Source organism: Ictalurus furcatus, chromosome 15 (assembly GCF_023375685.1).
Source record: "Ictalurus furcatus strain D&B chromosome 15, Billie_1.0, whole genome shotgun sequence".
Taxonomy (NCBI): domain Eukaryota; kingdom Metazoa; phylum Chordata; class Actinopteri; order Siluriformes; family Ictaluridae; genus Ictalurus; species Ictalurus furcatus.
The window spans coordinates 8,669,145-8,685,574 of NC_071269.1; the positions used below are offsets into that span (position 1 = coordinate 8,669,145).

Genomic DNA, 16,430 nt, shown 5'->3' on the forward strand with positions numbered 1-16,430 from the left:
CCTGCTGATTGGTTGTTTTAACATGCATACTATGACATCATGCAATTTAAATTCCCCAAAATAAAGTTTCCACTTTAATCTAAAACTGTGTAAAGTTTATAAAAAAGCTATTTTTTAAAATAAAAAATGAGTGTGAACGAAGAAGAAGAAGAAGAAGAAGAAGAAGAAGAAGGACAGCACTGCACTCACCTCACACTCAGTAAAAAGGAAGAGGAAGTTATTTAACAGGAAGTAGAGTAACTTTTAGAGACCTTCCGAGTAATTCATCCTCGACTATACACATCACGAATTTTTGTCCGTAACCCCTCTGATTCTGGTGTCTGATTGGCCGAGAGGCGCACTAGGTTGGCGTGTTGTTTATAGCAGGGGTGTGCTGACAGCCATTCAGAGAGAGGCGGGTGGTGAGACGTGATTGGCTGCTGAGGCTGCTATGGCGACTGGCGGCGGAGCTCTTGCGGCGTGAGGAGTGTGAGGTGTGCGTGTCAACACTGGACTCCAGGCGGGTCACCACGAACAGACTGCTTTGACGGTTCCTCTGGAATCGGGCCGATTTCAGCTCCAGCTCATCCAGGTGAGACACGGTGATGAAGGGACACCAGCGGAACACTTGCTTAAAACCTGCGCGGAACCTTCAACAGCAACGGAACACAGACAGAACACAGAACACCAGGGAATCAGAACACCGGGGAACCAGAACACCACATCAGAACAGAAAACTAATACAACGAGGCAATTCATATTAGCTTTAAACTGGAATAAATTACATTTATATTTCAATAAATAAAAACTTACAATTTAAGATTTACATTTAAAACATTAAGTAAATTAAGTAACTGTAATGAAGGTAAATTCTGAGAACTCGTGAGTGATTACTGAGGACCTGAATGACATGAATATCCGACAGTTTACAGAACCTGCAACTTTTATTAAAAAAACTAAGGATCATTCCATATCATTTTTTTAATGATTACCTCAAAGTATCGTCACTGCAAAACCACCTTTTTTATTTTACTTGGTTTAACTATGACGGCCATCTTTGTGTCATTGCACACAACACATTTTGATTATACAGCTGTTTACAGAAACCTCAACATCTCGGCTCAGGATGGTCCTAGCTCCTTGGATCTCTAGAGCGCGTTACGAGGTACATGGACATGTATAAACATTTTGCACATTCTTGTTCCTTAGACATAGAACTTAAATCCAAACGTAAAGCTCATGATCGCTCACAGTTCCTCTTTTAGGGTCAATTTATAACGGGAAGGGTTTGAGTCTCAGTCTTAATTTTTTAGGGGGTACCTGGGTAAGTATAGTGTGCATGCAGAACATTTTTTTTCTATTATTTTTTTTTATGTGGGTGAGAAACTGCTTTTTGTAAAAATTCCCCTCACTTTCAGGTTGAATATCTCTGGTGGGGGATCAGATATGAACCTGAACTTTTCTCAGAAATAAGTCCTCTATAGTAGCATTCTGCTATAAAAATGCTGTAATGAATGTGCAAACATGTCCATGTACCTCGCTCTAGAGATCCGTTTTTGTTCCAAGGAGCTAGGACCATCCTGATATTGAGGTTTACATAAACAGCTGTATAACCAAAATTTGTTGTATGCCATGACACAAAGATGGCCGTCATAGTTAAACCAAGTAAAATCAAATAATTTTAAAAACTAGTGGTTTTCAAAGATAATACATCTAGATAATCTCTCCAAAAAATAGGAAAACTAAAAATGGTCAAACAACCAACTTTACAATTATTGGACCACTTGAGATGGACTGACCCCCAAGAGCTGAAAGGTGGGTGTGTGTGTGTGTGTGTGTGTGTGTGTGTGTGTGTGTGTGTGTGCATGTGTGTGTGTGTGTGAAAGAGAGAGAGAGAGAGACCTGCTGTTCAGGCAGCAGTAGATGATGGGGTTGTAGAGGGTGGAGCTCATGGCCAGCCACAGCACTGCCAGATAAACCTGCTGGATGAATTTCCACTTTCTGATGTTGGCGTAAAGACCTGTGATGATGAAATAGACGTGATACGGCAACCAGCACAGAGCGAAGGTCACCACCACCACCATCATCATCTTCACCACCTACACACACACACACACACACACACACACAGAATGTAAATGTTTTGTACTTGTGAGAACTATGAAATGTGATAGCCTTGTGAGGAAAACACACACACACACCTTGCGCTTTGCCTGTAGCTGCTCCAGGTAGTTGTCAGAGGAATTTCCCGGCATGCCGCCGCCCCACAGTGTGACTCCAACCACGCTGTATGTGAACGCCATCACCATTAGGGGCAGCAGATACACCAGCAAGGCTACGATGATATGGTACCTGCATCTCTCACCCACACACACACACACACATACACACATACACACACATACGTACACACACACACACACACACACACACACACGTACACGCACATACACACACATACACACATATACACACACACATACACACACAATTAATTTAACAGATGTTTATACACACTACACAAAACACAATAATTAATATAGGACAGAAACACTGGAAAATGAAACTCGGGGAACAAAACAGATTTGATGAGAGTGTTAACACGTGAATGATTAGAGCACATGTACGTGTGTGTGTTTGTATATGTGTGTGTGTTTGTATATATGTGTGTGTGTATATGTGTGTGTGTGTGTGCGCGTTTGTATATGTGTGTTTGTGTGTGTGTGTATATGTGTGTTTGTATATCAGTGTGTGTGTGTGTGCGTTTGTATGTGTGTGTGTGTACGTGTGTTTGTATATGTGTGTGTTTGTAAATGTGTGTTTGTATATATGTGTGTGTGTGTGTGTGTGTGTGTGTAGTACATCAATTCATAATTGTGGAGTCTCGGCCAGGCCACATAACACAGTGTCCTATTGCGAATGGCTTTGGTGTTTGAATAGAAGCTCAGCGGGAAGGCCAGCACCACCGCCGCTCCCCACACACACGCGATCACCACTCTAGTTAACGTGGCTGAGAAACGCGGCTTCAGTGGGTGGATGATCGCCATGTACCTGAACAGAAAGGAAATGACATCACTCAGCAAGTTTCCATTCAGAATTTTAAGGATAAAGGTAAAGTGTGACTGTAGCACAGGCAGTGTTACTATTAGCAAGCAGTGTTACGTAGCAGATATCTGTGACATGATCATTATCCGCCTTGCTGTGACATCATCATTATGACGCCTCGCGCTGTGACATCATCATTATCCGCCTCGCTGTGACATCATCATTATCCGCCTTGCAGTAGTGTAACGTTAATAATAAGAGAATTATTTCAGATTCAGTTATGGTTACAGAGATATATCATCCTCTGTTCTCTCGCCTCGTTTCACAGATGTCTGCTCCTGACTGTAATAACTCTCAGAAGTGAAACTCACTCATAAATGTATTCTTTAATAAAGATTTGTGTATTTTATCATCATTTATTACAGAGAGAGAGGCAGCTCCAGCTTCTCTCTGAGGATCAGCAGTGTTGAGTTCAGTGACTACTATTATTCATCCCTCATCCAACATCATCAACTTCTCCCTCACAATCCAGTATTACACACCAACAATGTGCCAGAAAACTTAATAATATAACAATAATAATAATATCATCACCATCATTATTATCATTATCATCATCATCATCATTATTATTATAATTATTATTATTATTATTATTAATTATTATTATCAATACCATTGCCATTATTATTATCATTATTAATATTATCATTATTTTTATTACCATTTTATTATTATTATTATTTATAACTATTTATTATTATTATTATTATTATTATTATTATTATTATTATTATAGCATCTTTCACACATTTACATTGTAGCTCAACATATGAAAAACATCCCTCGGTGTGTGTGTGTGTGTGTTTAAGGTAAGTGTTCCCCATTCCTACCATCCTACAGCTGGAGTTCATCTTAAAGTACACACTGACACACACACTCACTCACTCACACACACACACCGCACACACGCACCGCACACACGCACACTTAGAAACAATGGAAAGAATGGTCACACAATAATCCTCTGCACTCAGTCATTCTTTGTGTGTGTATATGTGTGTGTGTGTGTGTGAGTGAGTGGGTGAGTGTTAGAGTGAGTGAGTGAGTGAGTGTGTGTGTGTGTGTGTGTGTGTGTGTGTGTGAGAGAGCGAGAGTGAGTGAGTGAGTGAGTGAGTGTGTGTGTGTGTGTGTGTGTGTGTGTGTGTGTGTGTGTGTGAGAGAGAGAGAGAGAGAGAGAGAGAGAGAGAGAGTGTCTCTGTTTTCTCCCTCAGGAGTTGTCTTACTTGTATTTTGATGATACCCAGAGAGCAGCACTGTCTGCTGTCTTAGCATATCTGTGTGTGTGCGCGTGTGTGTGTGTGTGCGTGTGTGTGTGTGTGCGTGCGTGTGTGTGTGTGTGTGTAAATTATTATAACATGTTTTTGACACACACACACACACAGAACACACTATATGTCACTTTGGATAAACTTGTATATTTACATAAACTTACATAATAATAAATATCTGACTTTAATATCTGCAGAAGTAATAAATAAGCAGAGATTTATCAATGATTTTTTTAATGTGGAGCGTGCACTTTACATGCCCCCGTGAATAAGCTGTTACCATAGAAACCATAACGTACTACAGCGTGAGCGTTAATATAAACCTGTGCTATTGTCAGAGCTGCTGTTATAGAAAACTAATCAACACCTTCTGACAATATACACTACACCACACTACACTACACCACACCACACTACACTTACACTACACTACACTACACTAACACTACACCACACTACACTTACACCACACTACACCACACTAACACCACACCAACACTACACCACACCACACTACACTACACTACACCACACCACACCACACTACAACACACTACACTACACCACACCACACTACACTAACACTACACCACACTACACTTACACCACACTACACTTACACTACACTACACCACACTAACACCACACCAACACTACACCACACCACACTACACTTACACTACACTACACTTACACCACACTACACTACACCACACCACACTACACTAACACCACACCAACACTACAACACACCACACTACACTTACACTACACTACACCACACCACACCACACTACACTTACACCACACTATACTACACCACACCAACACCACACCACACTACACTTACACTACACCACACCACACTATACCACACTACACCACACAACAGTTACACTACACCACACTACACTTACACTACACCACACCACACTACACCACACCACACTACACTTACACGACACTACACTACACCACACTACACTACACCACACTACACTTACACTACACCACACCACACCACACCACACTTACACTACAGTACTCCACACCACACTACACTACACCACACCACACTTTACTACACTACACTTACACTACACTACACTTACACTACACCACTGAATTTATTTTAAGGTTCTACGTGTTTTTAATGTCCAGAGGTTTGGATTCAGTTCCACTAACCAGAGCAGTTCTAAACAGTAGAACTGCTCTCTTAGAACATTAAAATGGTTCTGCAAATGTTTTACATTAGGACATTCTACTGTACTTTAAACCCTCCTCTGTTTTCTAACAGGTTCTACTCTCACACAAGTTCTGTTTATATACAACCTTAATGTTCTCTGACAGGGACAAACTAAAGCAAAGATCCCACACAGCTCTCTCTCTCTCTGTGTTTCTCTCGCTCTGTCTCTCTCTGTGTGTGTGTGTCTCTGTCTCTCTCTCCCTGTCTCTCTCTCTCTCTCTGTGTCTCTCGCTCTGTCTCTCTCTCTCTCTCCCCCTGTCTCTGTGTGTCTCTCTGTCTCTCACTCTGTCTCTCTCTCTCCCTGGCTCTGTGTGTCTCTCTCTCTGTGTGTGTGTCTCTCTCTCTCTCCCTGTCTCACTCTCTCTATATCTCACTCTTTCTCTCTCTCTGTCTATCTCTCGCCCTGTCTCTGTGTCTCTCTCTGTCTCTGTGTGTGTGTGTGTGTCTCTCTAGCTCTGTCTCTCTCTCTCTCTCCCTGTCTCTGTGTCTCTCTCTCTCTGTGTGTGTCTCTCTCTCCCTGTCTCTGTGTCTCTCCCTCTCTCTCTCTCTCTCTGTGTTTCTCGCTTTGTCTCTCTCTCTCTCTGTGTCTGTCTCTCTCTCTCTATCTATCTCTCTCCCTGTCTCTGTATCTCATCATATATATATACACACACATATACAGTGCATCCGGAACGTATTCACAGCGCTTCACTTTTCCCACATTTTGTTATGTTACAGTCTTTTCCAAAATGGATTAAATTCATTATTTTCCTCAAAATTCTACAAACAATACCCCATAATGGCAACATGAAAGAAGTTTGTTTGTAATCTTTGCAAATTTATTAAAAATAAAAAACAAAAAAAAAGCGCATGTACATAAGTATTCACAGCTTTTGCTCAATACTTTGTTGAAGCACCTTTGGCACCAATTACAGCCTCAAGTCTTTATGAGTATGATGCTACAAGCTTGGCACACCTAGTTTTGGGCAGTTTCTCCCATTCTTCTTTGCAGGACCTCTCAAGCTCCATCAGGATGGATGGGGAGCGTCGGTGCACAGCCATTTTCAGATCTCTCCAGAGATGTTCAATCAGGTTCAAGTCTGGGCTCTGGCTGGGACACTCAACACATTCACAGAGTTGTCCTGTAGCCACTCCTTTGTTATCTTGGCTGTGTGCTTAGGGTCGTTGTCCTGTTGGAAGATAAACCTTCACCCCAGTCTGAGGTCCAGAGCACTCTGGAGCAGGTTTTCATCAAGGATGTCTCTGTACATTGCTGCATTCATCTTTCCCTTGATCCTGACTAGTCTCCCAGTTCCTGCCACTGAAAAACATCCCCACAGCACGATGCTGTCACCACCATGCTTCACTGTAGGGATGGTATTGTCCAGGTGATGACTGGTGCCGGGTTTCCTCCAGACATGACGCTTGCCATTCAGGCCAAAGAGTTCAATCTTTGTCTTGGTCTTGGTCTGAGAGTCCTTCAGGTGCCTTTTGGCAAACTCCAGGTGGGCTGTCATGTGCCTTTTACTGAGGAGTGGCTTCCGTCTGGCCACTCAACCATACAGGCCTGATTGGTGGAGTGCTGCAGAGATGGGTGTTCTTCTGGAAGGTTCTCCTCTCTCCACAGAGACACGCTGGAGCTCTGTCAGAGTGACCATCGTGTTTTTTGGTCACCTCCCTGAGTAAGGCCCTTCTCCCCCGATCGCTCAGTCTGGCCGGGCGGCCAGCTCTAGGAAGAGTCCTGGTGGTTCCAAACTTCTTCCATTTACGGATGATGGAGGCCACTGTGCTCATTGGGACCTTCAATGCTGCAGAAATGTTTCTGTACCCTTCCCCAGATCTGTGCCTCGATACAATCATGTCTCGGAGGTCTACAGACAGTTCCTTGGACTTCATGGTTTGGTTTGTGCTCTGACCTGCATTGTTAACTGTGGGACCTTATATAGACAGGTGTGTGCCTTTCCAAATCATGTCAAATCAATTGAATTTCCCACAGCTGGACTCCGATCGAGTTGTAGAAACATCTCAAGGATGATCAGTGAAAACAGGATGCACCTGAGCTCAATTTTGAGTGTCATGGGAAAGGCTGTGAATACTTATGTACATGTGCTTTTTTTTGCTCTTTATTTTTAATAAATTTGCAAAGATTTCAAACAAACTTTTTTCACGTTGTCATTATGGGGTATTGTTTGTAGAATTTTGAGGGAAATAATGAATTTAATCCATATTGGAATAAGGCTGTAACATAACAAAATGTGGAACAAGTGAAGCGCTGTGAATACTTTCTGGATGCACTGTGTATATACACACACACACACACACACACACACACACACACACATATATATATATATATATATATATATATATATATATATATATATATATATATATATATACACACACATATATATATATATATATATATATATATATACATATATATATATATATATATATACACATACATACAGTATCTCACAAAAGTGAGTACACCCCTCACATACTCACTTTTGTGAGATACTGTATATACATATATACATATATACACATATATATACAGTATCTCACAAAAGTGAGTACACCCCTCACATTTTTGTAAATATTTGATTATATCTTTTAATGTGACAACACTGAAGAAATGACACTTCGCTACAATGTAAAGTAGTGAGTGTATAGCTTGTGCAACAGTGTAAATTTGCTGTCCCCTCAAAATAACTCAAGACACAGCCATTAATGTCTAAACCGCTGGCAACAAAAGTGAGTACACCCCTAAGTGAAAATGTCCAAATTGGGCCCAATTAGCCATTTTCCCTCCCTGTTGTCATGTGACTGTTTAGTGTTACAAGGTCTCAGGTGTGAATGGGGAGCAGGTGTGTTAAATTTGGTGTCATCGCTCTCACACTCCCTCATACTGGTCACTGGAAGTTCAACATGGCACCTCATGGCAAAGAACTCTCTGAGGATCTGAAAAAAAAAATTCTTGCTCTACATAAAGATGACCTAGGCTATAAGAAGATTACCAAGACCCTGACACTGAGCTGCAGCATGGTGGCCAAGACCATACAGTGGTTTAACAGGACAGGTTCCACTCAGTTCAGGCCTCGCCATGGTCGACCAAAGAAGTTGAGTGCACGTGTTCAGCGTCATATCCAGAGTTTGTCTTTGGGAAATACACGTATGAGTGCTGCCAGCATTGCTGCAGAGGTTGAAGGGGTGGGGGGTCAGGCTGTCAGTGCTCAGACCATACGCCGCACACCGCATCAAATTGGTCTGCATGGCTGTCGTCCCAGAAGGAAGCCTCTTCTAAAGATGATGCACAAGGAAGCCCGCAAACAGTTTGCTGAAGACAAGCAGACTAAGGACATGGATTACTGGAACCATGTCCTGTGGTCTGATGAGACCAAGATAAACTTATTTGGTTCAGATGGTGTCAAGCGTGTGTGGTGGCAACCAGGTGAGGAGTACAAAGACAAGTGTGTCTTGCCTACAGTCAAGCATGGTGGTGGGAGTGTCATGGTCTGGGGCTGCATGAGTGCTGCCGGCACTGGGGAGCTACAGTTCACTGAGGGAACCATAAATGCCAACACGTACTGTGACATACTGAAGCAGAGCATGATCAATATGCAGTATTCCAGCATGATAACGACCCAAACACACCTCCAAGACGACCACTGCCTTGCTAAAGAAGCTGAGGGTGAAGGTGATGGACTGGCCAAGCATGTCTCCAGACCTAAACCCTATTGAGCATCTGTGGGGCATCCTCAAACGGAAGGTGGAGGAGCACAAGGTCTCTAACATCCACCAGCTCCGTGATGTCGTCATGGAGGAGTGGAAGAGGACTCCAGTGGCAACCTGAGAAGCTCTGGTGAACTCCATGCCCAAGAGGGTTAAGGCAGTGCTGGAAAATAATGGTGGCCACACAAAATATTGACACTTTGGGCCCAATTTGGACATTTTCACTTAGGGGTGTACTCACTTTTGTTGCTAGCGGTTGAGACATTAATGGCTGTGTGTTGCGTTATTTTGAGGGGACAGCAAATTTACACTGTTACACAAGCTGTACACTCACTACTTTACAATGTAGCAAAGTGTCATTTCTTCAGTGTTGTCACATGAAAAGATATAATCAAATATTTACAAAAATGTGAGGGGTGTACTCACTTTTGTGAGATACTGTATATGTATATATATGTGTATATATATATATATATATATATATATATATATATATATATATATATATATATATATATATACTATTTGATCATGATCCTCCATCATAAAACAAACTGGCCAGCTTCCTCTTGACTGTGCTTTACAGTTCTCAATGGTTCCCATACCACATGTTCAGATATATGGGTTCCTCAAGGGACAGGACAGGGAGAAGGGTTCTTCAGTTTATAAACAGGTTCTAGTCCAAACTCTCTCTGTAAAGGAAAACCCTCTGTTGTGTGGATCTGCTTAGAACCTTCAAGTGTTCCTCCAGAGTGAAGAAACCAAATAACTCTGTTTTTCTTCCGAAACACTAAAAGTGTCTCAGGTGTAACTGAGTGAAGTTCAGTCCCGGACTGGGCATCGGGAGCAGCGGGAGAACTCCCAGGGGCCTGACGACTGATTTGGCCCGCTGCCCTACTTGTGTTCACTAATCAAGTTTTAACCACAGCTTACCTACTAGAAAACATTAGCAGTGTTACTACCATCACTCAAAATATACTGAAGGACAGCGTAATCTACTCTATAGTTATAATACGAAGTCATTTAACAGACAAATATCCAGCGTACAGGACATTTAAGGAGCCCTCCATGTTGTTATTTTACATGTTGAAATTACACATACAGCTAGGGCAAGCAACAACAACAACAACAACAATAAACACTTTCCCAGGCTATGAGTCATAAAAGGCAACATCATGTTCAATATTAGGATTTTTCTAAAGAGATATTGTCCTGATGTTTTCCTCCTATTTTTCCCAGTAAGGTGGAGAGAGTTCACCTGGTGCTAGCTCTCTGCAGCGCTCACACTTCAGGGTCCACCTGAGATGACCGGTAGAGCTCAGAGAAGAGGAATTAAACATGCTTTAATATATTTGTATAAAATACAGCATGGTTAAATCTCAGGTACTGTAAGTATTTGTTTCTCAAAAAAAAAAACCCAAAAAAAACAAACACCACTGCCGTAACATGATGCTTTAATTTTAAGTAACAGAAATTTCGATTCTGTTCTCAGAAATTTACAGTGAGCTTAAAAAATGGTTAACAAGTTTTCCAACAATGTGGAGACAGTTCTCTTCACAGCAGTAGACCTGGTAAAGACGTGATGGGTACATGAACAATGGCAAAAAAAATAAAGGAGTGTATTTAGTTTACCTCTCTCCTGTATTTAATGTACTTCTGTGAGTAAAAAGTAGAGAGTTACTGCAGCTTTGCACTGCTGGTGTTTATTAAATGCTTGGCAGACCCGTGTACGCTGAGATATAGATCAGGACTGATTCAGTATCTCTAGGGTTCTTGTTGATGTTTTTATGTGATGTCCAGACTGTGTGTCATCAAATGAATTTAGGAAAGAAGAAACAGGAGGGTCAGTGATTTCAGAATTTTGTTGTGGGTGTACGAAGCGGCCTGAAATGATGTCCCAGTCCGGCCCTGCTACAGTGTGCGTGTGTGTGTATACGGGCGCGTGCCACACACCTGTCCACGGCGATGGCGGTCATGGAGTAGATGCTGGCGAACACGGCGGTCACCGGGAAGAAGTTGTGGAACTTGCAGTACGCGTCCCCGAAGTACCAGTCCCCGTGCGCCGCATACACGAAGTTGACCGGAGTGTTGAGCGCCGCCATGGACGCGTCCGACACCGCCAGGTTCAGCAGGAAGTAGTTGGTGACCGTCCGCATGCGCTTGTGCGCCACGATTATCCAGATCACCACCAGGTTCCCGAACACTGCCACCAGCACCACGCAGCTGTATGCCAGCGACCACAGAGCCACGCGCCACGGCGGCTGCGCGAACTGGTTGGTGAAGTTAGTGGAGGGGAGAAGCGACGCGTTATTCATTATTCACACCAAACTATACATAAAAACATAAAAACAAACAAACAACTCAGCTTCTCTGATTACAGATCGCGCGGAGCTGAGATCACGTGCTGCCTCTCTCTCCTTCACACACACACACACACACACACACTCCCGGTCTGCTCCCGGTGAAGGCGCGACAGTCGCGCGCTCCCGCATCACGGCGCAGGACAGGTCTGCGTCCTAAACCACTCACACACTACTGTACTACATAGTGCACTAGATTAGTTCCCTCACTCATTAAGACGCGTGGTGTTGGGCTGAAGCTGCTAAAGAGTTCACACATTCAGAGACAGTGTCAAAACACATCATCATCTTCATCTTCTCATATTCATCATCACCACCAACACCACCACCACCATCATCATCATCCTCATCACCATCAACATTATCATCTTCTCATATTCATCATCATCATCATCACCACCAACACCACCACCACCACCACCATCATCATCATCTTCATCATCTTCTCATATTCATCATCATCATCACCACCAACACCACCATCATCATCATCATCATCTTCTCATATTCATCATCATCACCACCAACACCAACACCACCACCATCATCATCATCATCTTCTCATATTCATCATCACCACCAACACCAACACCACCACCACCACCATCATCATCTTCATCATCATCATCACCCACACCATCATCAACACCACCATCATCATTATTATTATCATCATCATCATCATCTTCTTCATCATCATCATCACCAACACCATCATCATCATTATTATCATCATCATCATCATCCCCATCATCATCAACATCATCATCATCATCTTCTCATATTAATCATCAGGGTAACTTCTAAGCAACTAAAGGCCTCTCTCACATTTTCCTCAATAAATAAATGATCAAGTATAATATTTTTGTTTCATTTGTTTAATTGGGTTCTGTTTATCTACTGTTAGGACTTGTGTGAAAATCTGATGTTGTTTTAGATAATATTTATGCAGAAATGTAGAAAATTCTAAAGGGTTCACAAACTTTCAAGCACCACTGTACATATTAACACAGTATTTGGATTCTGTGAGTTGGACAGGTTTAGAAATAAAAAGAAATATTTACTATGTTAAATAAATCAGTTTTTTTTTACACAGAAGGATTCTTTGGCTATAACAGTCCTCAAAATCAGATTTGTTGGCAGATAAAACTTTCTCACTTTTCACCCAACTATTTTTAGGTTTTGGTGTATATTTCTGTTCAAATGTTTTGAGCACCACTGTGTAATCCAGTTTATTTACAAATAAACAAATCAAACGAGTCTGAAGACGATCCACTAGCTAACCAGCCACTGGACAGATGATTAATGTTAGAGCACTAGCGCTAATGTTTCTTCAGTAAAGGAGTGTTTACATTTTTCCAAACCCATCCACCAGGTTCCTTCTGGCTACATCACTGCTACCAACAACAGTCTCTGTCTCTGTCACACATAGAGAAATGGTGAGAAACTGTTGCACTGCTGCCCCCTTGTGGATTGATCATAAACCACACAAGTATTTACAGCTCAACATTAAGAAGATATTAAGAGTTTATATCGATGCTCATGCTGTCATTATGTTTATGATACTTTAACATACAATTTCAGGGGAATTCGTAACACAATATTATAGGACACAAAACAGTGACACACAAAGAATGACATAATAATAGTAATAATAATAATAATAATAATAATAATAAGCACTTTTGTGAGGCTTATTCTGAAGATGACGTGTGCCAAATTTGTTGATGATTGGATAAAATTTGTAGGAGTAGCAGCAAATTTTTTTGGGACAAATTCCAAGATGGTGAAAATTCTAATTAGGTGGAAATTGACATCATAGGCAGTGTCAAACTTGTCTTGAATACAGGGAATCCAGGGATGCCTGGCTTTAAAATTTTGGACACACACTTCAAAAGTTATGACAATAAATGTACTTCCAAATTAGGGCCAAATTTGACCCGATGGTGGTGCTAGAGCGTTGGCAACACTTGGCCCAAATTTGCTCAGAATGTTCCTTAGATCCTACCCAATCAGTATGCCAAATTTCACAACTTTTTACCAGATGGTTATATGGGCTGCCATAGACAGAAGAAGAAGAAGAAGAAGAAGAAGAAGAAGAAGAAGAGGAAGAAATATAGGTGCAAGCAGCAATTAAGGGGCCAAGCACAAAGAGGCTAAATGAGAAGCTATACAAGCATGGCAGGGAGCATCAAGACCAACTGTAAATAAATAAATAAATAAATAAATAAATAAAATAATAATAATCTTTTTTAAAAAGAGCAATTTTAGACATTTGTATATGATTTTAGGCAATAAATCGTTACATGATTTAATTGCTGATCATGTTTAACCTATAGGTGGCACTGTCACCAAATTGATGTGGTGTGGTGAGGGTGGGGTGTCAATACCACACACACACAAAGTTTGGCGTGAATATGCCAAAGTGTTGCAGAGATACAGCATCAGATTCAGTTTGGCATCATGCCATCATTTTTGTTGGTGTGTTAAATGAGAATAGTTTGGCTTATTAAAAAGCTTTTGATAACTTTTGGCTGCCATGGTCTGAAGATGATCTGAATCGAAATGTTGAAAATTGGTTCAATGGTCAAGGAGGAGTTCGAAAAAGTAGGTTTTCAACAAAATTCAAAATGCCAGACAGCAAGTTTGACCGACTCTGGCATAATTGGTTTCGTTGTTCTCGGCATGACTCACGGAATCGATCAAGACCACTTTCATTACAATAGGCAAAATTATTCCAACAATATTGGCCTTTATAAAAATTTCATAATGCTTTTTCACCACAAGGTGGCGCTGTCTCAAAACTACTTGAGTACCTTCCGGGCATGGTGACAATGATACCTCAATGCGTTCGTAAAATATAGCATTTTACTACAAAATTCAAAATGGCCGATGCTCAAAATGGCCAACATGGGAAAAGTGGGTACCATTCGACTTGTCTCATGATTTTTGATCAAACTGTTCAGAAGTTATAAGCAAAATTAGCCACTTTTCATATCTCGTGACCACTAGGTGGCACTGCGCCGAAACTTAGCCCTTATCGGGTTCAAAAGTTATTAGCAAAAACATGAGTGCAATTTTGAGCTGTTGGTGGTGCTAGAGGGTTTGAGATCAAGTCCAAAATTGCTCTGGTTAATGTTGAGACTGTCCTCTATCTGTGTGCCAAATATCATAACTTTCTCGCAAGCGGTTCTATGACTGCCATAGGCTCAACAGCAGAAGAAGAAGAACACTAACAAAAACAATAGGTGCCTATGTTCACCTTCGGTGCTTGTGATAATAATAATAATAATAATAATAATAATAATAATAATAATAATAATAGGGTTTGGAATATTAATTAAATCAATATTAAAAAATATAAATGATTTACTTACAGTACATCATCTCACTGTCAGTGGAAAGGATCTTGGCATTTGACCTCACAACCTTTTGCATTTGAACAGAACTGTAATGACTCAGATACCGCAGCCAAACAATTTTTGGGCATTATATAAAACACTTCAAATAGCAACTAAAAATTGACGTCTATGAAAATAAAAGAGTTAAATAAGACCAGAAAAATGCTTCTGTGTTGACAGGGTTTTAATTCGGAAATACAAATCCACTGTGTTTTCATTTTTTAAACATGGTTTACATAAACATTACTGGTGTATATCTCTAAACAGTGCCGTACATGTGAAATAATACATCATTAAAAATACAGAAACTTATATTTCACACTTTCACCAGGTTCATGTGCACACATAGAAAAGCAGTAGAAAAATAGTTTTAAAAAAATTACAAAACACAACATCTTGGACGGAATGTTGCATTAAAACCCCGAAGCACTGATCTATAAGTGTACATGATACACACACACACACACACACACACACACACACTCAAACTCACACTCACACAAACACTTGTACAAATACACTTGTGAGTTCCTGCTTGTTACTGTAACTAAATCTCTTTTGTATAGTTTAAAGAATAAAACTAAATGTAGCTATTAATTTTACCATGATGTCGTAAACTTGAAAGTATAAGACATATATGTGTAGCTATATATAAATGTAAAAATTATAACTAGAACATGCTTATAAAATTAAATTTATCTGACATATAGTTATAAATTTAGCTATAAATTTAAATTTATATTCATATCTTCAATTGTAGCTATATATCTGAACAGATAAGACTTACATATCTATAATGTAGCTATAAAATGAAATCTTACAATACATACACATGTAACTATAATTGTAGCTAAACAGTTAAACTTAAAATACATACACATACCTATGAATTTAAACTTATGGCTATAACAATACATACACATTTAGTAGCTACAACTGTAGCTATAAGCATAGCTATATATTTAAAATTATGATATACACACATATATATAGCTATTAATATAGATATATAAAACTAAACCTGCTAAATACAGCTGTAACTGTGGCTGTATATGTAGCTATAAATTTAAACTTATAATACATATAAAGCTATAGTCATAGCTAAAACATAGCTGTGTTAAAAATAAATATTTATTTATGAAAAAAGTAATCCACGTTGATTGAAAAAGTGTTTATAAACTATATTTAAAAAAAAACAATGTTCTTAACAAACTTACACAAATGTAACATCTTTAAATGTAAACAGCTGTGAACGTCAAGTCTCACAAGTGTAAAAGCACAAGTAAACACACACACACACACACACACACACACACACACACACACACACATACACACACACACACACACA

The 16,430-nt window shown here is 40.3% G+C and overlaps 2 protein-coding genes across 2 annotated transcripts in view; both read right to left on the reverse strand.

The window, feature by feature from the left end:
• On the reverse strand, positions 1 to 12,837 carry LOC128619747 (neuromedin-K receptor). The gene is given in 5 exon segments (XM_053644149.1): positions 1 to 629; positions 1,882 to 2,078; positions 2,181 to 2,331; positions 2,842 to 3,030; positions 11,272 to 12,837. Coding segments are annotated over 5 exon segments (1,365 nt in total). The 5' UTR covers positions 11,811 to 12,837; the 3' UTR covers positions 1 to 340.
• A 2,408-nt stretch (positions 12,838 to 15,245) lies between these two features.
• corin (corin, serine peptidase) overlaps positions 15,246 to 16,430 on the reverse strand; it is a 15,058-nt gene continuing 13,873 nt past the window's right edge. Inside the window, exon 20 of the mRNA XM_053643608.1 lies at positions 15,246 to 16,430. This exon is cut by the window's right edge and continues 873 nt beyond it. The gene's annotated coding sequence lies outside the window, so the exon portion shown is untranslated.